At 46.5% G+C, this 24,677-nt stretch overlaps 1 protein-coding gene and 1 long non-coding RNA gene across 6 annotated transcripts in view; one reads left to right on the top strand and one right to left on the bottom strand.

Moving 5' to 3' along the window:
* Positions 1–24,677, bottom strand: part of ift74 (intraflagellar transport 74) — an 80,179-nt gene that overhangs the window by 43,778 nt on the left and 11,724 nt on the right. The window contains exons 4-13 of the mRNA XM_052458707.1: positions 24,275–24,323; positions 24,106–24,204; positions 23,868–23,928; positions 23,708–23,767; positions 23,533–23,594; positions 18,677–18,815; positions 17,142–17,204; positions 14,235–14,378; positions 11,874–11,914; positions 11,705–11,784 (exon numbers count right to left, since the gene is read on the bottom strand). Coding sequence (XP_052314667.1) covers positions 11,705–11,784; positions 11,874–11,914; positions 14,235–14,378; positions 17,142–17,204; positions 18,677–18,815; positions 23,533–23,594; positions 23,708–23,767; positions 23,868–23,928; positions 24,106–24,204; positions 24,275–24,323 — 798 coding nt within the window. The remainder of the gene's footprint in view (positions 1–11,704; positions 11,785–11,873; positions 11,915–14,234; positions 14,379–17,141; positions 17,205–18,676; positions 18,816–23,532; positions 23,595–23,707; positions 23,768–23,867; positions 23,929–24,105; positions 24,205–24,274; positions 24,324–24,677) is intronic.
* Positions 19,575–23,522, top strand: LOC127906482 (uncharacterized). Of its 5 annotated transcripts, XR_008061590.1 has the most exons (6): positions 19,575–20,180; positions 20,269–20,468; positions 20,628–21,067; positions 21,508–22,398; positions 22,733–22,886; positions 22,921–23,522. It is a non-coding gene; the product is annotated as an uncharacterized LOC127906482 (long non-coding RNA). The 5 variants fall into 5 exon arrangements; XR_008061587.1 differs by having other exon boundaries at positions 22,733–23,522; XR_008061589.1 differs by lacking the exons at positions 21,508–22,398; positions 22,733–22,886; positions 22,921–23,522 and adding an exon at positions 21,148–21,489 and having other exon boundaries at positions 20,269–20,428.

Raw genomic sequence — 24,677 nt, forward strand, 5'->3', positions numbered from 1 at the left:
AGATGAGGACAGGAAACAGTCAGAGGATATGAGACAGAGATGAGGACAGGAAACAGTCAGAGGATATGAGACAGAGATGAGGACAGGAAACAGTCAGAGGATATGAGCCAGAGATGAGGACAGGAAACAGTCAGAGAATATGAGACAGATGAGGACAGGAAACAGTCAGAGGATATGAGACAGATGAGGACAGGAAACAGTCAGAGGATATGAGACAGAGATGAGGACAGGAAACAGTCAGAGAATATGAGCCAAAGATGAGGACAGGAAACAGTCAGAGGATATGAGACAGAGATGAGGACAGGAAACAGTCAGAGAATATGAGCCAAAGATGAGGACAGGAAACAGTCAGAGGATATGAGCCAGAGATGAGGACAGGAAACAGTCAGAGGATATGAGCCAAAGATGAGGACAGGAAACAGTCAGAGGATATGAGACAGAGATGAGGACAGGAAACAGTCAGAGTATATGAGCCAGAGATGAGGACAGGAAACAGTCAGAGAATATGAGACAGAGATGAGGACAGGAAACAGTCAGAGAATATGAGACAGAGATGAGGACAGGAAACAGTCAGAGGATATGAGACAGAGATGAGGACAGGAAACAGTCAGAGGATATGAGACAGAGATGAGGACAGGAAACAGTCAGAGGATATGAGACAGAGATGAGGACAGGAAACAGTCAGAGGATATGAGCCAGAGATGAGGACAGGAAACAGTCAGAGGATATGAGCCAGAGATGAGGACAGGAAACAGTCAGAGGATATGAGCCAGAGATGAGGACAGGAAACAGTCAGAGGATATGAGACAGAGATGAGGACAGGAAACAGTCAGAGAATATGAGCCAGAGATGAGGACAGGAAACAGTCAGAGGATATGAGCCAGAGATGAGGACAGGAAACAGTCAGAGGATATGAGACAGAGATGAGGACAGGAAACAGTCAGAGGATATGAGACAGAGATGAGGACAGGAAACAGTCAGAGGATATGAGACAGAAATGAAGACAGGAAACAGTCAGAGGATATGAGACAGAGATGAGGACAGGAAACAGTCAGAGAATATGAGACAGAAATGAAGACAGGAAACAGTCAGAGGATATGAGCCAGAGATGAGGACAGGAAACAGTCAGAGGATATGAGCCAGAGATGAGGACAGGAAACAGTCAGAGAATATGAGACAGAGATGAGGACAGGAAACAGTCAGAGGATATGAGACAGAGATGAGGACAGGAAACAGTCAGAGGATATGAGACAGAGATGAGGACAGGAAACAGTCAGAGGATATGAGACAGAAATGAAGACAGGAAACAGTCAGAGGATATGAGCCAGAGATGAGGACAGGAAACAGTCAGAGGATATGAGACAGATGAGGACAGGAAACAGTCAGAGGATATGAGACAGAGATGAGGACAGGAAACAGTCAGAGGATATGAGACAGAGATGAGGACAGGAAACAGTCAGAGGATATGAGACAGAGATGAGGACAGGAAACAGTCAGAGAATATGAGACAGAGATGAGGACAGGAAACAGTCAGAGGATATGAGACAGAGATGAGGACAGGAAACAGTCAGAGAATATGAGACAGAGATGAGGACAGGAAACAGTCAGAGGATATGAGACAGAGATGAGGACAGGAAACAGTCAGAGGATATGAGACAGAGATGAGGACAGGAAACAGTCAGAGGATATGAGACAGAGATGAGGACAGGAAACAGTCAGAGGATATGAGCCAGAGATGAGGACAGGAAACAGTCAGAGGATATGAGCCAGAGATGAGGACAGGAAACAGTCAGAGGATATGAGACAGAGATGAGGACAGGAAACAGTCAGAGGATATGAGACAGAGATGAGGACAGGAAACAGTCAGAGGATATGAGGACAGGAAACAGTCAGAGGATATGAGACAGAGATGAGGACAGGAAACAGTCAGAGGATATGAGACAGAGATGAGGACAGGAAACAGTCAGAGGATATGAGCCAGAGATGAGGACAGGAAACAGTCAGAGGATATGAGACAGAGATGAGGACAGGAAACAGACAGAGAATATGAAACAGAGATGAGGACAGGAAACAGTCAGAGAATATGAGACAGAGATGAGGACAGGAAACAGTCAAAAGGATATGAGACAGAGATGAGGACAGGATATGAGACAGAGATGAGGACAGGAAACAGTCAGAGAATATGAGACAGAGATGAGGACAGGAAACAGTCAGAGGATATGAGACAGAGATGAGGACAGGAAACAGTCAGAGGATATGAGACAGATGAGGACAGGAAACAGTCAGAGGATATGAGACAGATGAGGACAGGAAACAGTCAGAGGATATGAAACAGAGATGAGGACAGGAAACAGTCAGAGGATATGAGACAGATGAGGACAGGAAACAGTCAGAGGATATGAGACAGATGAGGACAGGAAACAGTCAGAGGATATGAGACAGATGAGGACAGGAAACAGTCAGAGGATATGAGACAGAGATGAGGACAGGAAACAGTCAGAGGATATGAGACAGATGAGGACAGGAAACAGTCAGAGGATATGAGGATAGGAAACAGTCAGAGGATATGAGACAGATGAGGACAGGAAACAGTCCGAGGATATGAGACAGATGAGGACAGGAAACAGTCAGAGGATATGAGACAGAGATGAGGACAGGAAACAGTCCGATCAAAAGCCTTGAAGTAAAGAAGTCTGATAGAACAACATGATGCAGTGTATATCAGGACAGAGTGAACAACAAGCATATTTAAGTTTCTACTTCCTCCAAGTATTGAGAGTTACAGTATGGATGCATCCCAAATGGCACCCTATTCCACCTTATAGTGCACTTTTACCAGGGCCCGGTGGCAATAGGGAATATGATGATCATGATGGCGCCGACAGACATGGAAGCTCTGCTACTAGCTCCTAAGACATGACAGACATGGAAGTTCTGCTACTAGCTCCTAAGACATGACAGACATGGAAGCTCTGCTACTAGCTCCTAAGACATGACAGACACGGAAGCTCTGCTACTAGCTCCTAAGACATGACAGACACGGAAGCTCTGCTATTAGCTCCTAATATATGACAGACATGGAAGCTCTGCTACTAGCTCCTAAGACATGACAGACATGGAAGCTCTGCTACTAGCTCCTAAGATATGACAGACACGGAAGCTCTGCTTCTGGCTCCTAACCAACTTTGCAGTATTTCGTTTTTTTGTGTGTTATTTCTAACGCTATTAGCCCAGAACATTTTTCATGTTATTACATTCAACTTGAAATAACTTTCAGATATCAGAGCGACGTTAACTCACCAGCATTACGACCAGAAATACAACAAACAACAAAAAAAAAGTACTCAAGTCCTTTTGTTCACCCAACATAGAATATATCACAATCAAATGCCGGCCATATTACCTCCCAAGAGAATTTTCTTTGCTTATAGTCACAGCCATGTATATTCCCTCTCAATCCGATACCAAAACAGAGCTACACTGGACTTTGTGCAAACTGGAAACCACATATCCTGATGCCACATTTATTGTAGTTGGGGATTTTAACAAAGCAAATTTGAGGGAAACGTTACAAAAGTTCTATCAACACATTGCCTGTTACTCTCCCTTCTGGGATGGCTAAAAGGCTCTCCCTTCGGCAAATCAGATCACGACTCCATTCTGCTCCTCCCTTCGTATAGGCAGAAACTCAAACAGGAAGTACACCCGTGCTAAGGTCTAGTCAACGCTGGTCTGACCAATCAGAATCCACACTTCAAGTTTGTTTTGATCACGCGGACTGGGATATGTTCCAGATTGCCTCTTGAGAATAACATTGACGTATACACGGACACGGTGACTGAGTTCATCAGGAAGTGTATAGGGGATGTTGTTCACACTGTGACTATTAAAACTGAAAGCGTGAACCACCGCATTTAACTAAGGCAAAGTGACTGGGAATATGGTCGAATACAAACAGTGTAATTATCCCCTCCGTAAGGCAATCAAACAGGCAAAACTCCAGTACAGAGACAAAGTGGAGTCGCAATTCAACGTCTTCGACACGAGACGTATGTGTCAGGGTCTACAGACGATCACGGACTACAAAGGGAAAACCAGCCACGTCGCAGACACTGCGTCTTGCTCCCGGACAAACTAAACACATTTTTGTCCGCTTTGAGGAGAATACAGTTCCACTGACGTGGCCCGTGGAGGCTGTGGGCTCTCCTTCTCCGTGGCCGACGTGAGTAAAACATTTAAACGTGTTAACCCTCGCTAGGCTGCCGGTCCAGACGGCATCCCCAGCCGCGTCCTCAGAGCATGTGCTGGCTGGTGTGTTTACGGACATATTCAATCTCTCCCCTATCCCAGTCTGCTGTCCCCACATGCTTCAAGATGTCCACCATTGTTCCTGTTCCAAAGAAAGCAATGATAACTGAACTAAATTACTATCGCTCCGTAGCAATCACCTCTCATCGTGAACTGCTTTGAGATGCTTGTTAAGGATCATATCACCTCCACCTTATCTACCACCCTAGACCCACTTCAATTTGCATACTGCCCCAAAAGATCAGACGATGCAATCGCCATCACACTGCACTATCCTACCTGGACAAGAGTAATACCTATGTAAGAATGCTGTTCATCGACTACAGCTCAGCCTTCATAACCATTGTACCTTCCAGCGCCCTGTACCACAGGGTCCTGGACTTCCTGACGAGCACCCCAGGTGGTGAATATGGGAAACAACACTTCCACTACACTGATCCTCAACACGGGGGCCCCTTTTCACCCATGACTGCGTGGCCTCGTACGCCTCCAACTCAATCATCATGTTTGCAGACGACACAACAGTAGTAGGCTTGATTACCAACAATGACGAGACGGACTACAGGGAGGAGGTGACGTTCCTGGTGGAGTGGTGCCAGGAAAATAACCTCTCACTCAACGACAACAAAGGAGCTGATTGTGGACTGCAGGAAACAACAGAGGGGGCATGCCCCATGCACATCAACGGGACCGCAGTGAAGGTGGAAAGGTGGAAAGCTTCAAGATCCTTGGTGTACACATCACTGACAATCTGAAATGGACCACCCACACAGGCAGTGTGGTGAAGAAGGGGCAACAGCGCCTCTTCAACCTCAGGAGACTCAAGAAATGTGGCTTGTCACCTAAAACCCTCACAAACTTCTACAAGGTACAATTGAGAGCATCCTGTTGGCCTGGTACGGCAACTGTTGAGCCCGCAACCCCAGGGCTCTCCAGAGGGTGGTGCAGTCTGTCCAATACATATCAACGGGGGCACACTGCCTGCCCTCCAGGACACACTGCCTGCCCTCCAGGACACCTACACCACTCGATGTCACAGGGAGGCCAAAAAGATCATCAAGGACATCAACCACCCGATTCACAGCCTGTTCACCCCGCTATCATCCAGAAGGTGAGGTCAGTACAGGTGCATCAAAGCTGGGACCGAGAGAATGAAAAACAGCTTGTAGCTCAAGGCCGTCAGACTGTTTAAATAGCCATCACTAGCCAGCTTCCACCTGGTTACTCAACCCTGCACCTTAGAGGTTGCTGCCCTATATACATCAAATCAAATTTTATTTGTCACATACACATGGTTAGCAGATGTTAATGCGAGTGTAGCGAAATGCTTGTGCTTCTAGTTCCGACAATGCAGTAATAACCAACAAGTAATCTAACTAACAATTCCAAAACTACTGTCTTATACACAGTGTAAGGGGATAAAGAATATGTACATAAAGATATATGAGTCAGTGATGGTACAGAGCAGCATAGGCAAGATACAGTAGATGGTATCGAGTACAGTATATACATATGAGATGAGTATGTAAACAAAGTGGCATAGTTAAAGTGGCTAGTGATACATGTATTACATAAGGATGCAGTAGATGATATAGAGTACAGTATATACGTATGCATATGAGATGAATAATGTAGGGTATGTAACATTATATTAGGTAGCATTGTTTAAAGTGGCTAGTCATATATTTTACATCATTTCCCATCAATTCCCATTATTAAAGTGGCTGGAGTTGAGTCAGTGTCAGTGTGTTGGCAGCAGCCACTCAATGTTAGTGGTGGCTGTTTAACAGTCTGATGGCCTTGAGATAGAAGCTGTTATTCAGTCCCTCGGTCCCAGCTTTGATGCACCTGTACTGACCTTGCCTTCTGGATGATAGCGGGGTGAACAGGCAGTGGCTCGGGTGGTTGTTGTCCTTGATGATCTTTATGGCCTTCCTGTAACATCGGGTGGTGTAGGTGTCCTGGAGGGCAGGTAGTTTGCCCCCGGTGATGCGTTGTGCAGACCTCACTACCCTCTGGAGAGCCTTACGGTTGTGGGCGGAGCAGTTGCCGTACCAGGCGGTGATACAGCCCGCCAGGATGCTCTCGATTGTGCATCTGTAGAAGTTTGTGAGTGCTTTTGGTGACAAGCCAAATTTCTTCAGCCTCCTGAGGTTGAAGAGGCGCTGCTGCGCCTTCTTCACGATGCTGTCTGTGTGAGTGGACCAATTCAGTTTGTCTGTGATGTGTATGCCGAGGAACTTAAAACTTACTACCCTCTCCACTACTGTTCCATCAATGTGGATAGGGGTGTTCCCTCTGCTGTTTCCTGAAGTCCACAATCATCTCCTTAGTTTTGTTGACGTTGAGTGTGAGGTTATTTTCCTGACACCACACTCCGAGGGCCCTCACCTCCTCCCTGTAGGCCGTCTCGTCGTTGTTGGTAATCAAGCCTACCACTGTTGTGTCGTCCGCAAACTTGATGATTGAGTTGGAGGCGTGCGTGGCCACGCAGTCGTGGGTGAACAGGGAGTACAGGAGAGGGCTCAGAACGCACCCTTGTGGGGCCCCAGTGTTGAGGATCAGCGGGGTGGAGATGTTGTTGCCTACCCTCACCACCTCACCACCCCGTCAGGAAGTCCAGTACCCAGTTGCACAGGGCGGGCCGAGACCCAGGGTCTCGAGCTTGATGACGAGCTTGGAGGGTACTATGGTGTTGAATGCCGAGCTGTAGTCGATGAACAGCATTCTCACATAGGTATTCCTCTTGTCCAGATGGGTTAGGGCAGTGTGCAGTGTGGTTGAGATTGCATCGTCTGTGGACCTATTTGGGCGGTAAGCAAATTGGAGTGGGTCTAGGGTGTCAGGTAGGGTGGAGGTGATATGATGACGGAAGTGGGCGGTAGTCGTTTAGCTCAGTTACCTTAGCTTTCTTGGGAACAGGAACAATGGTGGCCCTCTTGAAGCATGTGGGAACAGCAGACTGGTATAGGGATTGGTTGAATATGTCCGTAAACACACCGGCCAGCTGGTCTGCGCATGCTCTGAGGGCGCGGCTGGGGATGCCATCTGGGCCTACAGCCTTGCGAGGGTTAACACGTTTAAATGTTTTACTCACCTCGGCTGCAGTGAAGGAGAGTCCGCATGTTTTCGTTGCAGGCAGTGTCAGTGGCACTGTATTTTCCTCTAAGCGGGCAAAAGAGTTATTTAGTCTGCCTGGGAGCAAAACATCCTGGTCCGTGACTGGGCTGGATTTCTTCTTGTAGTCCGTGATTGACTGTAGACCCTGCCACATACCTCTTGTGTCTGAGCCGTTGAATTGAGATTCTACTTTGTCTCTGTACTGACGCTAAGCTTGTTTGATAGCCTTGCGGAGGGAATAGCTGCACTGTTTGTATTCGGTCATGTTACCAGTCACCTTGCCCTGATTAAAAGCAGTGGTTTGTGCTTTCAGTTTCACGCGAATGCTGCCATCAATACACGGTTTCTGGTTAGGGAATGTTTTAATCGTTGCTATGGGAACGACATCTTCAACGCACGTTCTAATGAACTCGCACACCGAATCAGCGTATTCGTCAATATTGTTATCTGACGCAATACGAAACATATCCCAGTCCACGTGATGGAAGCAGTCTTGGAGTGTGGAATCAGATTGGTCGGACCAGCGTTGGACAGACCTCAGCGTGGGAGCATCTTGTTTTAGTTTCTGTCTGTAGGCAGGGATCAACAAACTGGAGTCGTGGTCAGCTTTTCCCGAAAGGAGGGCCTTATATGGTCAGGAAGTTAGAATAACAATGATCCAACAATGATCCACCCTTTTTCCACCCCTGGTTGCCCCTGGTATGCTGATCGACTGATAGACATGGAATCACTGGTCACTTTAATAATGTTTACATAATGTTTTCTTTTCCACTGTATTTTAGTCAACGCCACTCTGATATTGATCATCCTAATATTTATATATTTTAATTATGTTCATTTACTTTTAGATTGTTAGATATTACTGCACTGTTGGAGCTAGGAACACAAGCATTTAGTTAGATACTACTGCACTGTTGGAGCTAGGAACACAAGCATTTAGTTAGATATTACTGCACTGTTGGAGCTAGGAACACAAGCATTTAGTTAGATACTACTGCACTGTTGGAGCTAGGAACACAAGCATTTAGTTAGACATTACTGCACTGTTGGAGCTAGGAACACAAGCATTTAGTTAGATACTACTGTTGGAGCTAGGAACACAAGCATTTAGTTAGATACTACTGCACTGTTGGAGCTAGGAACACAAGCATTTAGTTAGATACTACTGCACTGTTGGAGCTGGGAACACAAGCATTTAGCTAGATATTACTGTACTGTTGGAGCTAGGAACACAAGCATTTAGTTCACTGCACTGTTGGAGCCAGGAACACAAGCATTTAGTTAGATACTACTGCACTGTTGGAGCTAGAAACACAAGCCTTTAGTTAGATATTACTGCACTGTTGGAGCCAGGAACACAAGCATTTAGTTAGATACTACTGCACTGTTGGAGCTAGGAACACAAGCCTTTAGTTAGATATTACTGCACTGTTGGAGATAGGAACACAAGCATTTAGCAAGCACTGTTGGCACAAGCATTTAGCTAGATACTACTGCACTGTTGGAGCTAGGAACACAAGCATTTAGTTAGATACTACTGCACTGTTGGAGATAGGAACACAAGCATTTAGTTAGATATTACTGCACTGTTGGAGCTAGGAACACAAGCATTTCGCTATACCCGCAATAACATCTGCTAAATATGAGTATGTGACCCAATAACATCTGCTAAATATGAGTATGTGACCCAATAACATCTGCTATCTGCTAAATATGAGTATGTGACCCAATAACATCTGCTAAATATGAGTATGTGACCCAATAACATCTGCTAAATATGAGTATGTGACCCAATAACATCTGCTAAATAAGTATATGACCCAATAACATCTGTTAAATATGAGTATGGACCAATAACATCTGTTAAATATGAGTATGGACCAATAACATCTGCTAAATATGAGTATGTGACCCAATAACATCTGTTAAATATGAGTATGGACCAATAACATCTGCTAAATATGAGTATGTGACCCAATAACATCTGTTAAATATGAGTATGTGACCCAATAACATCTGTTAAATATGAGTATGTGACCCAATAACATCTGCTAAATATGAGTATGTGACCCAATAACATCTGCTAAATATGAGTATGTGACCCAATAACATCTGCTAAATATGAGTATGTGACCCAATAACATCTGCTAAATATGAGTATGTGACCCAATAACATCTGCTAAATATGAGTATGTGACCCAATAACATCTGCTAAATATGAGTATGTGACCCAATAACATCTGCTAAATATGAGTATGTGACCCAATAACATCTGCTAAATATGAGTATGTGACCCAATAACATCTGTTAAATATGAGTATGTGACCCAATAACATCTGCTAAATATGAGTATGTGACCCAATAACATCTGCTAAATATGAGTATGTGACCAATAACATCTGCTAAATATGAGTATGTGACCCAATAACATCTGTTAAATATGAGTATGTGACCCAATAACATCTGTTAAATATGAGTATGTGACCCAATAACATCTGCTAAATATGAGTATGTGACCCAATAACATCTGCTAAATATGAGTATGTGACCCAATAACATCTGTTAAATATGAGTATGTGACCCATAACATCTGCTAAATATGAGTATATGACCCAATAACATCTGCTAAATATGAGTATATGACCCAATAACATCTGTTAAATATGAGTATATGACCCAATAACATCTGTTAAATATGAGTATATGACCCAATAACATCTGCTAAATATGAGTATGTGACCCAATAACATCTGTTAAATATGAGTATGTGACCCAATAACATCTGTTAAATCCCAATAACATCTGTTAAATATGAGTATGTGACCCAATAACATCTGCTAAATATGAGTATGTGACCCAATAACATCTGTTAAATATGAGTATGTGACCCAATAACATCTGTTAAATATGAGTATGTGACCCAATAACATCTGCTAAATATGAGTATGTGACCCAATAACATCTGCTAAATCTGAGTATATGACCCAATAACATCTGTTAAATATGAGTATATGACCCAATAACATCTGTTAAATATGAGTATATGACCCATAACATCTGTGAGTATATGACCCAATAACATCTGTTAAATATGAGTATGGACCAATAACATCTGCTAAATATGAGTATGGACCAATAACATCTGTTAAATATGAGTATGGACCAATAATATCTGTTAAATATGAGTATGGACCAATAACATCTGCTAAATATGAGTATGGACCAATAACATCTGCTATCTGCTAAATATGAGTATGTGACCCAATAACATTTGATGTGAAGTGTAATTTGGGTGTGGTCATTCAGGCTTTCCTTCATTAAGTGTCCCCGGTGTGGGACTTCAAAACACCTCTCTACCATGGACCACCAGCCATGTTAACTTCCCCTCTGGAGTCTAACAATACAATAAACATCCCCATGGAGACCAGAGCAGCAGACAGACGTCTCACAGAGAGGCGTCTACAGGATGCCCGAGTCCCAAATGGCACCCTACGTCAGTGCACTAGGAAGGGAATAGGGATCCACTAGGAAGGGAATAGGGATCCACTAGGAAGGGAATAGGGTGCACTAGGTAGGGAATAAGGTGCACTAGGTAGGGAATAACGTGCACTAGGCAGGGAAGAGGGATCCCCTAGGTAGGGAATAACATGCACTAGGAAGGGAATAGGGATCCACTAGGAAGGGAATAGGGTGCACTAGGTAGGGAATAAGGTGCACTAGGTAGGGAATAACATGCACTAGGCAGGGAAGAGGGATCCCCTAGGTAGGGAATAACATGCACTAGGCAGGGGTAGAGGGATCCCCTAGGTAGGGAATAACATCCACTAGGCAGGGAAGAGGGATCCACTAGGCAGGGAATAACATGCACTAGGAAGGGAAGAGGGATCCACTAGGCAGGGAATAGAGTGCCATGTTGGGATGCAGGATATATGTGCTACCCTGGTCAGGACAGGATGCTGTAATCTATGCAGGCAAGGCGGAGCGGAGAGAGTCGTCTTGGACGGTATCCAGAGGCCTTGGATTTATATCCAATTCACTGAACTGTTACTGAACACAACTACAGGACAATGCTCCCGTCTCACCCCCCACCTCATTGGGACAAGTGCCCAAAACTCCCCCATCCACTCCACCCCAGTGCAAAGCTCTTGTACGAGACTGTGAATGTTCTAAAAATAACAAAAATGTCAAAACTCATCATCTCATTGTTCTATGGGACTATGAAACCCGTCAGATATAACATCTACGACCCCAGTGGAGAGATCAAAACAGTCCGTACCTTGGTGTTCCTCCATGTTATTGTCAAGTTGTCGGATCTCCTCGTTGATCAGGCTCATCTTCTCACACATCTCAGTCAACCTGTTAGAAACGTCACAGAGTTATAAAAACAGGAATATCACTTTGGTTGGCTCGGATAAGACTTTAAAAAGATCACAGAAACTACGTACTGTCTTTCCATGCTTGCTGTTTCCTGGTTGTCTTCTTTGACCTTGGAGAGCAAAACAAGGCCACATTTTGAAGCATAACACACAGATTCAACTCACTAAACCTTAAAATATACACCTCTTTACCCCCCCCCCAAAAATAAATGACATTGATGATTGTGACATCAGAGCAGTATTTAATAAGAATTTGGTGGGGTGCCCCCGCATGAGACGTGCCCAGAGAGTGAGGTCACGGCCTGGGTTACCATTGTACAGCACCACTGGGGACATTGAGTTTAAGTGTCTTGCTCAATGGCATAGCGGCAGCTTTTTGACCTTGTCGGCTCCGTGACTGGAACCAGCAGCCTTCAGGTTACTGGCCCAAAGCTCTAACCTCGAGGCCACCTGCCGCAGCCTTCCGGTTACTGGCCCAAAGCTCTAACCTCGAGGCTACCTGCCGCAGCATTCCGGTTACTGGCCCAAGGCTCTAACCTCGAGGCCACCTGCCGCAGCCTTCCGGTTACTGGCCCAAAGCTCTAACCTCGAGGCTACCTGCCTCAGCCTTCCGGTTACTGGCCCATAGCTCTAACCTCGAGGCTACCTGCCGCAGCCTTCCGGTTACTGGCCCAAAGCTCTAACCTCGAGGCCACCTGCCGCAGCCTTCAGGTTACTGGCCCAAAGCTCTAACCTCGAGGCCACCTGCCGCAGCCTTCCGGTTACTGGCCCAAAGCTCTAACCTCGAGGCTACCTGCCGCAGCCTTCCGGTTACTGGCCCAAAGCTCTAACCTCGAGGCCACCTGCCGCAGCCTTCAGGTTACTGGCCCAAAGCTCTAACCTCGAGGCCACCTGCCGCAGCCTTCCGGTTACTGGCCCAAAGCTCTAACCTCGAGGCTACCTACCTCAGCCTTCCGGTTACTGGCCCATAGCTCTAACCTCGAGGCTACCTGCCGCAGCCTTCCGGTTACTGGCCCAAAGCTCTAACCTCGAGGCCACCTGCCGCAGCCTTCCGGTTACTGGCCCAAAGCTCTAACCTAGAGGCCACCTGCCGCAGCCTTCCGGTTACTGGCCCAAAGCTCTAACCTCGATGCCACCTGCCACAGCCTTCCGGTTACTGGCCCAAAGCTCTAACCTCGAGGCTACCTGCCGCAGCCTTCCGGTTACTGGCCCAAAGCTCTAACCTCGAGGCCACCTGCCGCAGCCTTCCGGTTACTGGCCCAAAGCTCTAACCTCGAGGCTACCTGCCGCAGCCTTCCGGTTACTGGCCCAAAGCTCTAACCTCGAGGCTACCTGCCGCAGCCTTCCGGTTACTGGCCCAAAGCTCTAACCTCGAGGCTACCTGCCGCAGCATTCCGGTTACTGGCCCAAAGCTCTAACCTCGAGGCTATCTGCCGCAGCCTTCCGGTTACTGGCCCAAAGCTCTAACCTCGAGGCTACCTGCCACAGCCTTCCGGTTACTGGCCCATAGCTCTAACCTCGAGGCCACCTGCCGCAGCCTTCCGGTTACTGGCCCAAAGCTCTAACCTCGAGGCTACCTGCCGCAGCCTTCCGGTTACTGGCCCAAAGCTCTAACCTCGAGGCCACCTGCCGCAGCCTTCCGGTTACTGGCCCAAAGCTCTAACCTCGAGGCTACCTGCCGCAGCATTCCGGTTACTGGCCCAAAGCTCTAACCTCGAGGCTACCTGCCTCAGCCTTCCGGTTACTGGCCCAAAGCTCTAACCTCGAGGCTACCTGCCGCAGCCTTCCGGTTACTGGCCCAAAGCTCTAACCTCGAGGTTACCTGCCGCAGCCTTCCGGTTACTGGCCCAAAGCTCTAACCTCGAGGCTACCTGCCGCAGCCTTCCGGTTACTGGCCCAAAGCTCTAACCTCGAGGCTACCTGCCGCAGCCTTCCGGGTACTGGCCCAAAGCTCTCCCCTCTCCCCTCACCTGTTTAAACAGCCTGTCCCTCTCCTCACCTGTTTAAACAGCCTGTCCCTCTCCTCACCCTCTCCTCACCTGTTTAAACAGCCTGTCCCTCTCCTCACCTGTTTAAACAGCCTGTCCCTCTCCTCACCCTCTCCTCACCTGTTTAAACAGCCTGTCCCTCTCCTCACCTGTTTAAACAGCCTGTCCCTCTCCTCACCCTCTCCTCACCTGTTTAAACAGCCTGTCCCTCTCCTCACCCTCTCCTCACCTGTTTAAACAGCCTGTCCCTCACCCTCTCCTCTCCTGTTTAAACAGCCTGTCCCTCTCCTCACCCTCTCCTCACCTGTTTAAACAGCCTCACCCTCTCCTCACCTGTTTAAACAGCCTGTCCCTCTCCTCACCCCCTCCTCACCTGTTTAAACAGCCTGTCCCTCTCCTCACCCTCTCCTCACCTGTTTAAACAGCCTCACCCTCTCCTCACCTGTTTAAACAGCCTGTCCCTCTCCTCCTGGGGCGATCCCATGCTCTTGTCCTCTGCCACCATGGCGTCTCTCTTCAGCTCCAGCTCCTGAAGCTTCTCGTGTAGTAACACAGCTTCCCGTTTCACCTGGGAGTGATACAGCTCCTACGGACATCACACAGGACAGAGGGGACAGAAGGGATTGAGTCAGTGTGGATGGACGGGTCTAACTACCTGTTTGGTGGAAGGCCCTGACTCCCTCTATGGGACCAATGACATCTACCCTGGTTTAATACAACCACGATGGCAACAGACTAAAAGGTGTGTCTGACTAAAATAAACATTTTGGGGGTTTTCAGGTAATACAGTACCCAATCTATAACCATTAAAACATGCTCTTCAAACCTGGTCATTATAATGGATATGATTCAGCCCATGAGTGAATGAGCTTGTTGATTCAGCCCATGAGTGAGTGAGCTTGTTGATTCAGCCCATGAGTGAATGAGCTTGTTGATTCAGCCCATGAGTGAGTGAGCTTGTTGATTCAGCCCATGAGTGAATGAGCTTGTTGATTGAGCCCATGAGTGAATGAGCTTGTTGATTCAGCCCATGAGTGAATGAGCTTGTTGATTCAGCCCATGAGTGAATGAGCTTGTTGATTCAGCCCATGAGTGAATGAGCTTGTTGATTCAGCCCATGAGTGAGTGAGCTTGTTGATTCTGCCCATGAGTGAGTGAGCTTGTTGATTCTGCCCATGAGTGAGTGAGCTTGTTGATTCTGCCCAGCCCAGATAACAAGGTGAGACAACCACATATCACAGTCATAGTCAGTACATTAATCTTCAGATAGCTAGGTGAACCAGTCATAGTCAGTACATTCATCTCCAGATGAGCTTGTGGACCAGCCTGAGTGAGTACATTCATCTTCAGATGAGTGAATGACCAGTCATATTCAGTACATTCATCTCCAGATAGCTTGTTGACCAGCCATGAGTCAGTACATTCATCTTCCCAGATGAGTGAGCTTGTTGATTCAGCCACATATCACAGTCAATGAGCTCAGTACATTCATCTCCAGATAGCTAGTGGACCAGTCATGATTCAGCCCATTCATCTGAATGAGCTTGGTGACCAGTCATGAGTGAGTACATTCATCTCCAGATAGCTAGGTGGACCAGTCATAGTCAGTACATTCATCTCTGAGATAGCTAGGTGGACCAGTCATGTCAGTACATTCATCTTCAGATAGCTAGGTGGGACAACCACATATCACAGTCATAGTCAGTACATTCATCTCCAGATAGCTAGGTGGATTCAGCCATGAGTGAGTGAGCATTCATCTCCAGATGAGTGGTGGACCAGTCATAGTCAGTACATTCATCTCCAGATAGCTGAATGGTGGACCAGTCATAGTCAGTACATTCATCTTCAGATAGCTAGGTGGACCAGTCATAGTCAGTACATTCATCTTCAGATAGCTAGTGGACCAGTCATAGTCAGTACATTCATCTCCAGATAGCTAGATAACAAGTCAGACATTCATCTCCAGATAGCTAGGTGGACCAGTCATAGTCAGTACATTCATCTGCAGATAGCTAGGTGGACCAGTCATAGTCAGTACATTCATCTCCAGATAGCTAGGTGGACCAGTCATAGTCAGTACATTCATCTCCAGATAGCTAGGTGGACCAGTCATAGTCAGTACATTCATCAGATAGCTAGGTGGACCAGTCATAGTCAGTACATTCATCTTCAGATAGCTAGGTGGACCAGTCATAGTCAGTACATTCATCTCCAGATAGCTAGGTGGACCAGTCATAGTCAGTACATTCATCTCCAGATAGCTAGGTGGACCAGTCATAGTCAGTACATTCATCTCCAGATAGCTAGGTGGACCAGTCATAGTCAGTACATTCATCTCCAGATAGCTAGGTGGACCAGTCATAGTCAGTACATTCATCTTCAGATAGCTAGGTGGACCAGTCATAGTCAGTACATTCATCTCCAGATAGCTAGGTGGACCAGTCATAGTCAGGACATTCATCTCCAGATAGCTAGGTGGACCAGTCATAGTCAGTACATTCATCTTCAGATAGCTAGGTGGACCAGTCATAGTCAGTACATTCATCTCCAGATAGCTAGGTGGACCAGTCATAGTCAGTACATTCATCTCCAGATAGCTAGGTGGACCAGTCATAGTCAGTACATTCATCTCCAGATAGCTAGGTGGACCAGTCATAGTCAGTACATTCATCTCCAGATAGCTAAGTGGACCAGTCATAGTCAGTACATTCATCTTCAGATAGCTAGGTGGACCAGTCATAGTCAGTACATTCATCTCCAGATAGCTAGGTGGACCCAGTCATAGTCAGTACATTCATCAGATAGCTAGGTGGACCAGTCATAGTCAGTACATTCATCTCCAGATAGCTATGTGGACCAGTCATAGTCAGTACATTCATCTCCAGATAGCTAGGTGGACCAGTCATAGTCAGTACATTCATCTCCAGATAGCTAGGTGGACCAGTCATAGTCAGTACATTCATCTCCAGATAGCTAGGTGGACCAGTAATAGTCAGTACATTCATCTCCAGATAGCTAGGTGGACCAGTCATAGTCAGTACATTCATCTTCAGATAGCTAGGTGGACCAGTCAGTCAGTACATTCATCAGATAGCTAGGTGGACCAGTCATAGTCAGTACATTCATCAGATAGCTAGGTGGGTCAACCACATATCACAGTCATAGAAAGTACATTTCAAATTAGTAGCTATTAGTAGTATCAGAGCTAGAGGGGGGGTCAAGTGCAAGTGCTGCTTAATTATTCTAATATTTTTGGGGGTGGGGGGGTCAAGGGGAGGAGGAGGATAATTAAAATATACTCTTTGAAGGGAATAGGGTGTCACTCGGGATGCACCCTGCCACTCACTGCTTCAAACGTCTCCTTCCGTGTTATGAGGGTGTCCAGCTCTTCCTGACGACCATCCAGCTCCTGAGAGAAAGACACACACAGGAGAACTTTAGTCCTTGATACTGACACCTGTTTAGCACGAGGCCGTCTGTCGTTGTTATCTATACAGCCAGCAGGGGCTGAGTCATGCAGCTTTACTTACTAACAGTTCTCACTGGGCATCAAGGACTGCTGTCTGATTGGGTAGCTACGGCTGTCTGATTGGGTAGCTACGGCTGTCTGATTGGGTAGCTACGGCTGTCTGATTGGGTAGCTACGGCTGTCTGATTGGGTAGCTACTGCTGTCTGATGGGGTAGCTACTGCTGTCTGATGGGGTAGCTACGGCTGTCTGATGGGGTAGCTACGGCTGTCTGATGGGGTAGCTACGGCTGTCTGATGGGGTAGCTACGGCTGTCTGATGGGGTAGCTACTGCTGTCTGATGGGGTAGCTACTGCTGTCTGATGGGGTAGCTACTGCTGTCTGATGGGGTAGCTACTGCTGTCTGATGGGGTAGCTACGGCTGTCTGATGGGGTAGCTACTGCTGTCTGATGGGGTAGCTACTGCTGTCTGATGGGGTAGCTACTGCTGTCTGATGGGGTAGCTACTGCTGTCTGATGGGGTAGCTACGGCTGTCTGATGGGGTAGCTACTGCTGTCTGATGGGGTAGCTACGGCTGTCTGATGGGGTAGCTACTGTTTCTGATAGGGTAGCTACTGCTGTCTGATAGGGTAGCTACTGCTGTCTGATGGGGTAGCTACTGCTGTCTGATAGGGTAGCTACTGCTGTCTGATAGGGTAGCTACTGTTTCTGATGGGGTAGCTACTGCTGTCTGATGGGGAAGCTACTGCTGTCTGATCAAGGGGAGCTACTGCTGTCTGATGGGGTAGCTCACGGCTGTCTGATGGGAAGCTACTGCTGTCTGATGGGAACAAGCTACTGGGGGAACTGTCTGATGGGGGAAGCTACTGCTGGGAACTGATCAAGGGGAACGTAGGGGGAACTGTCAATGGGGGAAGCTACTGCTGTCTGATGGGGTAGCTACTGCTGTCTGATGGGGAACTAGCTCATAGGGGGAACAAGCTGTCAAGGGGTAGTTTCTAAAAGGCATCTGTCTTCATTAAGATGTAAAACTAAACTGTCTGTCTGACCTAGGCTCGTAGCTACTGCTGTCTGATAGGGCGTAGCTACTGTTTCTCTGTCTTTTTGATGATGTAGCTACTGCTGTCCCTGATCTCCTCCTCCAGGGATCAGCTACTGCTGTCTGATAGGGTAGGTGTGTATATACGGCTAAGGAAAAAAATCTAGTGAATAAAATGTTGAATTCAGGCTGTAACACAACAAAATGTGGAACAAGTCAAGGGGGAACAAGTCAAGGGGGAACAAGTCAAGGGGGAACAAGGTCAAGGGGGAACCAGTCAAGGGGGAACAAGTCAAGGGGTGTGAATAGTTTCTAAAAGGCATCTCATTCATTAAGATGTAAAACACCAAACTAATCCTGAATCAGCTCGGACCTGTAGCAGCTCGTCGTTGCTGGCCTTCATGGCAGCGTACTGGTCCTGTTTCTCTGGAGACATCTTTTTGATGATGTCATCAGCGGCCTGCTTCTCCCTCTCCATCTCCTCCTCCACCGCACGGATCATCTCCTCCTTCCTAAAGAAACCAGAGGTAGGAGAACGTCTTCCTTCCTATAGAAACCAGAGGTAGGAGAACGTCTTCCTTCCTATAGAAACCAGAGGTAGGAGAATGTCTTCCTTCCTATAGAAACCAGAGGTAGGAGAACGTCTTCCTTCCTATAGAAACCAGAGGTAGGAGAACGTCTTCCTTCCTATAGAAACCAGAGGTAGGAGAACGTCTTCCTTCCTATAGAAACCAGAGGTAGGAGAACGTCTTCCTTCCTATAGAAACCAGAGGTAGGAGAACGTCTTCCTTCCTATAGAAACCAGAGGTAGGAGAACGTCTTCCTTCCTATAGAAACCAGAGGTAGGAGAACGTCTTCCTTCCTATAGAAACCAGAGGTAGGAGAACGTCTTCCTTCCTATAGAAACCAGAGGTAGGAGAACGTCTTCCTTCCTATAGAAACCAGAGGTAGGATAATGTCTTCCTTGTTGACTACTGGAGGAGCTGGGACTGAGGACCAACTGTTGATTATGGGAGGAGCTGGGACTGAGGACCAATTGTTGATTATGGGAGGAGCTGGGACTGAGGACCAACTGTTGATTATGGGAGGAGCTGGGACTGAGGACCAATTGTTGATTATGGGAGGAGCTGGGACTGAGGACCAACTGTTCCTTATGGGAGGAGCTGGGACTGAGGACCAATTGTTGATTATGGGAGGAGCTGGGACTGAGGACCAACTGTCCTGATTATGGGAGGAGCTGGAGGACCAATTGTTGATTAGAACGTGGGAGGAGCTGGGACTGAGGACCAACTGTTGATTATGGGAGGAGCTGGGACTGAGGACCAACTATTGATTATGGGAGGAGCTGGGACTGAGGACCAATTGTTGATTATGGGAGGAGCTGGGACTGAGGACCAACTGTTGATTATGGGAGGAGCTGGGACTGAGGACCAATTGTTGATTATGGGAGGAGCTGGGACTGAGGACCAATTGTTGATTATGGGAGGAGCTGGGACTGAGGACCAATTGTTGATTATGGGAGGAGCTGGGACTGAGGACCAACTGTTGATTATGGGAGGAGCTGGGACTGAGGACCAATTGTTGATTATGGGAGGAGCTGGGACTGAGGACCAACTGTTGATTATGGGAGGAGCTGGGACTGAGGACCAACTGTTGATTATGGGAGGAGCTGGGACTGAGGACCAACTGTTGATTATGGGAGGAGCTGGGACTGAGGACCAACTGTTGACTACTGGAGGAGCTGATGACTTCACAAGGTGTTAATGACTAGACTATATAACACAGTGGTATGAGGAGGTGTTAATGACTAGACTATATAACACAGTGGTATGAGGAGGTGTTAATGACTAGACTATATAACACAGTGGTATGAGGAGGTGTTAATGACTAGACTATATAACACAGTGGTATGAGGACTGAGGACCAACTTAATGACTAGACTATATAACACAGTGGTATGAGGAGGTGTTAATGACTAGACTATATAACACAGTGGTATGAGGAGGTGTTAATGACTAGACTATATAACACAGTGGTATGAGGAGGTGTTAATGACTAGACTATATAACACAGTGGTATGAGGAGGTGTTAATGACTAGACTATATAACACAGTGGTATGAGGAGGTGTTAATGACTAGACTATATAACACAGTGGTATGAGGAGGTGTTAATGACTAGACTATATAACACAGTGGTATGAGGAGTGTTAATGACTAGACTATATAACACAGTGGTATGAGGAGGTGTTAATGACTAGACTATATAACACAGTGGTATGAGGAGGTGTTAATGACTAGACAATATAACACAGTGGTATGAGGAGGTGTTAATGACTAGACTATATAACACAGTGGTATGAGGAGGTGTTAATGACTAGACTATATAACACAGTGGTATGAGGAGGTGTTAATGACTAGACTATATAACACAGTGGTATGAGGAGGTGTTAATGACTAGACTATATAACACAGTGGTATGAGGAGGTGTTAATGACTAGACTATATAACACAGTGGTATGAGGAGGTGTTAATGACTAGACTATATAACACAGTGGTATGAGGAGGTGTTAATGACTAGACTATATAACACAGTGGTATGAGGAGGTGTTAATGACTAGACTATATAACACAGTGGTATGAGGAGGTGTTAATGACTAGACTATATAACACAGTGGTATGAGGAGGTGTTAATGACTAGACTATATAACACAGTGGTATGAGGAGGTGTTAATGACTAGACTATATAACACAGTGGTATGAGGAGGTGTTAATGACGAGACTACATACCACAGTGGTATGAGGAGGTGTTAATGACTGGACTATATAACACAGTGGTATGAGGAGGTGTTAATGACTAGACTATATAACACAGTGGTATGAGGAGGTGTTAATGACTAGACTATATAACACAGTGGTATGAGGAGGTGTTAATGACTAGACTATATAACACAGTGGTATGAGGAGGTGTTAATGACTAGACTATATAACACAGTGGTATGAGGAGGTGTTAATGACTAGACTATATAACACAGTGGTATGAGGAGGTGTTAATGACTAGACTATATAACACAGTGGTATGAGGAGGTGTTAATGACTAGACTATATAACACAGTGGTATGAGGAGGTGTTAATGACTAGACTATATAACACAGTGGTATGAGGAGGAGTTAATGACTAGACTATATAACACAGTGGTATGAGGAGGTGTTAATGACTAGACTATATAACACAGTGGTATAAGGAGGAGCACTCTAAGCAGATCTCGAAGACACCAGGGCCCTTTACTCATTAAGCGTCTCGGAGTATTAGTAATGATTTAGGATCAGTGCTGCATTTTAGTTCCTAATGAATAATATGACATGGACACGGGCAACCTGATCCTAGATCAGCACTGCTACCCTGAGACAGGAGGCTTATTGCCTCTATTGACACTGTGGTATGAGGAGGCCCAAGTCCTGAGGAGACGTTAAGCTTGAGGCCTTGGATCCTGGCCTAACTGACGGGCCGCCCCCAGGTGGTGAAGGTAGGAAACAACACCTGCACTTCACTGATCCTCAACACTGGGGCTGGTGTTGGGCTATATCACCGCCTGGTACGGCCACTGCGCCGCCCACAACAGAAGGGCTATCCAGAGGGTGGTGCGGTCTGCACAATGCATCACCAGGGGGCAAATTACCTGCTCTCCATGACACCTACAGCACCCGATGTCACAGGAAGGCCATTCCCTACCCCAGGCATTGTCCCATTCAGTGGGATGACTGGCTGTCTGTTTGCTCCTATCCCTCTCCCAGACATAGTCTCCAACAGGTCAATCATACTGGAGGTCAGGGGTCTCCAACAGGTCAATCATACTCGAGGTCAGGGGTCTCCAACAGGTCAAACATAGTAGAGGTCAGGGGTCACCAACAGGTCAAACATAGTGGAGGTCAGGGGTCTCCAACAGGTCAAACATAGTGGAGGTCAGGGGTCTCCAACAGGTCAAACATACTGGAGGTCAGGGGTCACCAACAGGTCAAACATAGTAGAGGTCAGGGGTCTCCAACAGGTCAAACATAGTAGAGGTCAGGGGTCTCCAACAGGTCAATCATAGTAGAGGTCAGGGGTCTCCAACAGGTCAAACATAGTAGAGGTCAGGGGTCTCCAACAGGTCAAACATAGTAGAGGTCAGGGGTCTCCAACAGGTAATATAATATAATAATATCAAACATAGTCAGGGGTCTAATCAAACATAATAATAATATATCATTTAGGGGTCTTTTATCCAACAGGTCAATCATGTGTACATTCTCAGGGGGTCTCCAAACAGGTCAAACATAGTTGAACTGAGCTCAGGGGTCTCCAACAGGTCAAACATACTGGAGGTCAGGGGTCTCCAACAGGTCAAACATAGTAGAGGTCAGGGGTCTCCAACAGGTCAAACATAGTAGAGGTCAGGGGTCTCCAACAGGTCAAACATAGTTGAGGTCAGGGGTCTCCAACAGGTCAAACATAGTAGAGGTCAGGGGTCTCCAACAGGTCAAACATAGTAGAGGTCAGGGGTCTCCAACAGGTCAAACATAGTTGAGGTCAGGGGTCTCCAACAGGTCAAACATAGTGGAGATCAGGGGTCTCCAACAGGTCAAACATAGTGGAGGTCAGGGGTCTCCAACAGGTCAAACATAGTGGAGGTCAGGGGTCTCCAACAGGTCAAACATAGTGGAGGTCAGGGGTCTCCAACAGGTCAAACATAGTGGAGGTCAGGGGTCTCCAACAGGTCAAACATAGTGGAGGTCAGGGGTCTCCAACAGGTCAAACATAGTGGAGGTCAGGGGTCTCCAACAGGTCTCCAACAGGTCAAACATACTGGAGGTCAGGGGTCTCCAACAGGTCAAACATACTGGAGGTCGGGGTCTCCAACAGGTCAAACATACTGGAGGTCGGGGGTCTCCAACAGGTCAATCATAGTAGAGGTCAGGGGTCTCCAACAGGTCAAACATAGTAGAGGTCAGGGTTCTCCAACAGGTCAAACATACTGGAGGTCAGGGGTCTCCAACAGGTCAATCATTGTAGAGGTCAGGGGTCTCCAACAGGTCAAACATACTGGAGGTCAGGGGTCTCCAACAGGTCAATCATTGTAGAGGTCAGGAGTCTCCAACAGGTCAGGTTGGAGACCCCCTGGTGTAGGTTGGAGACCCCTGGTGTAGGTTGGAGACCCCTGGTGTCATATTAAATAAATGTTTGAGTACTTACTCCCGTCTTTCTGTGAATATGACATCCATACTTTGAGCCTCTCGGTCGTTCTGTGCTTTCAACTACACAAAACACAGTATGTAAACAGTCAGGGTTAGGACTGAAACTAAACGTATTCTATCTCGGAGATAATTCACGTATAAAACTGTTTGCTGAAATGATCAAATGTAGTCACCATATTGAAGTCATTTATCACTTCCTCCATCTCAGTGTTGGTGTTCAACTTGTCAACGAGCTGAAATTCAGAACAAACAAGCAGAGGGGTAAACAGCAGTGTTTAGTACATCCTAAAAGAATAACATCGTAGCGTCTTCATCAAATAGAACCATGTGTACCATGTTGTAATCAGCCAGTTGTCCCTGTAGATCTTTCAGTTCACCAGCAAGTCCTTCTGCTCTGCAGGGGGTAAAACAACAGGACCATTAGAGACCATCCATATAAACGTTGGATGATGAGAACATGAGAACCAATTGAGGATTAAACAACATCAATAAGGGGTGTCTCTGAGTTGTCGACACAAAACAACCCGTAGGCCTATTTGTGCATCGTGTATTTCCTATCTGATTACTTTACCTTTTCTCATAGGAGAGGTAAACAGAGTTCTCCTGATTGAAGGTGTCAATCTCCTTCTGCAGTTTGCTGGTCTCCGTTGTCAGTTCGTTGATCTTACTCCTGTTGAGACACATGGCACATGACGATACAGTATACAACACGTGGTTCTATATGTTCTATTCAGGCTTACCTGAGAAGGCCAAGGTAGTAGGATTTATCCAGAATCTGCCTCTGAGGTCCTGGAAAATAAGAGCGAGAGAGAGAGAGAGAGAGAAAGATCTCATGTCATGACAGACAGATTAGAAAATAATTTGTGTGTGAGACAAGACTTCGATACCAAAATCATCACATTACAAGGTTGTGTTTTTATTTGGAGGTTCTAAACCGTCGTATGTTTATATTTTAGCAGAGAGGGAGCGAAGGACATATTTTGGGGACTGTGCCACACATTAACGTGGACTGATGTCCGAGGAAAGATATGGCTGGTGAATACAATGATCGTACAAAACATTAAGAACACCTGCTCTTTCCCATGACATACAGACTGTTCAGGTGAATCCAGGTGAAGGATATCATCCCCAATTGAAGTCACC

Source organism: Oncorhynchus keta, chromosome 12, assembly GCF_023373465.1.
Source record: "Oncorhynchus keta strain PuntledgeMale-10-30-2019 chromosome 12, Oket_V2, whole genome shotgun sequence".
In the NCBI taxonomy this organism is placed as follows: Eukaryota; Metazoa; Chordata; class Actinopteri; order Salmoniformes; family Salmonidae; genus Oncorhynchus; species Oncorhynchus keta.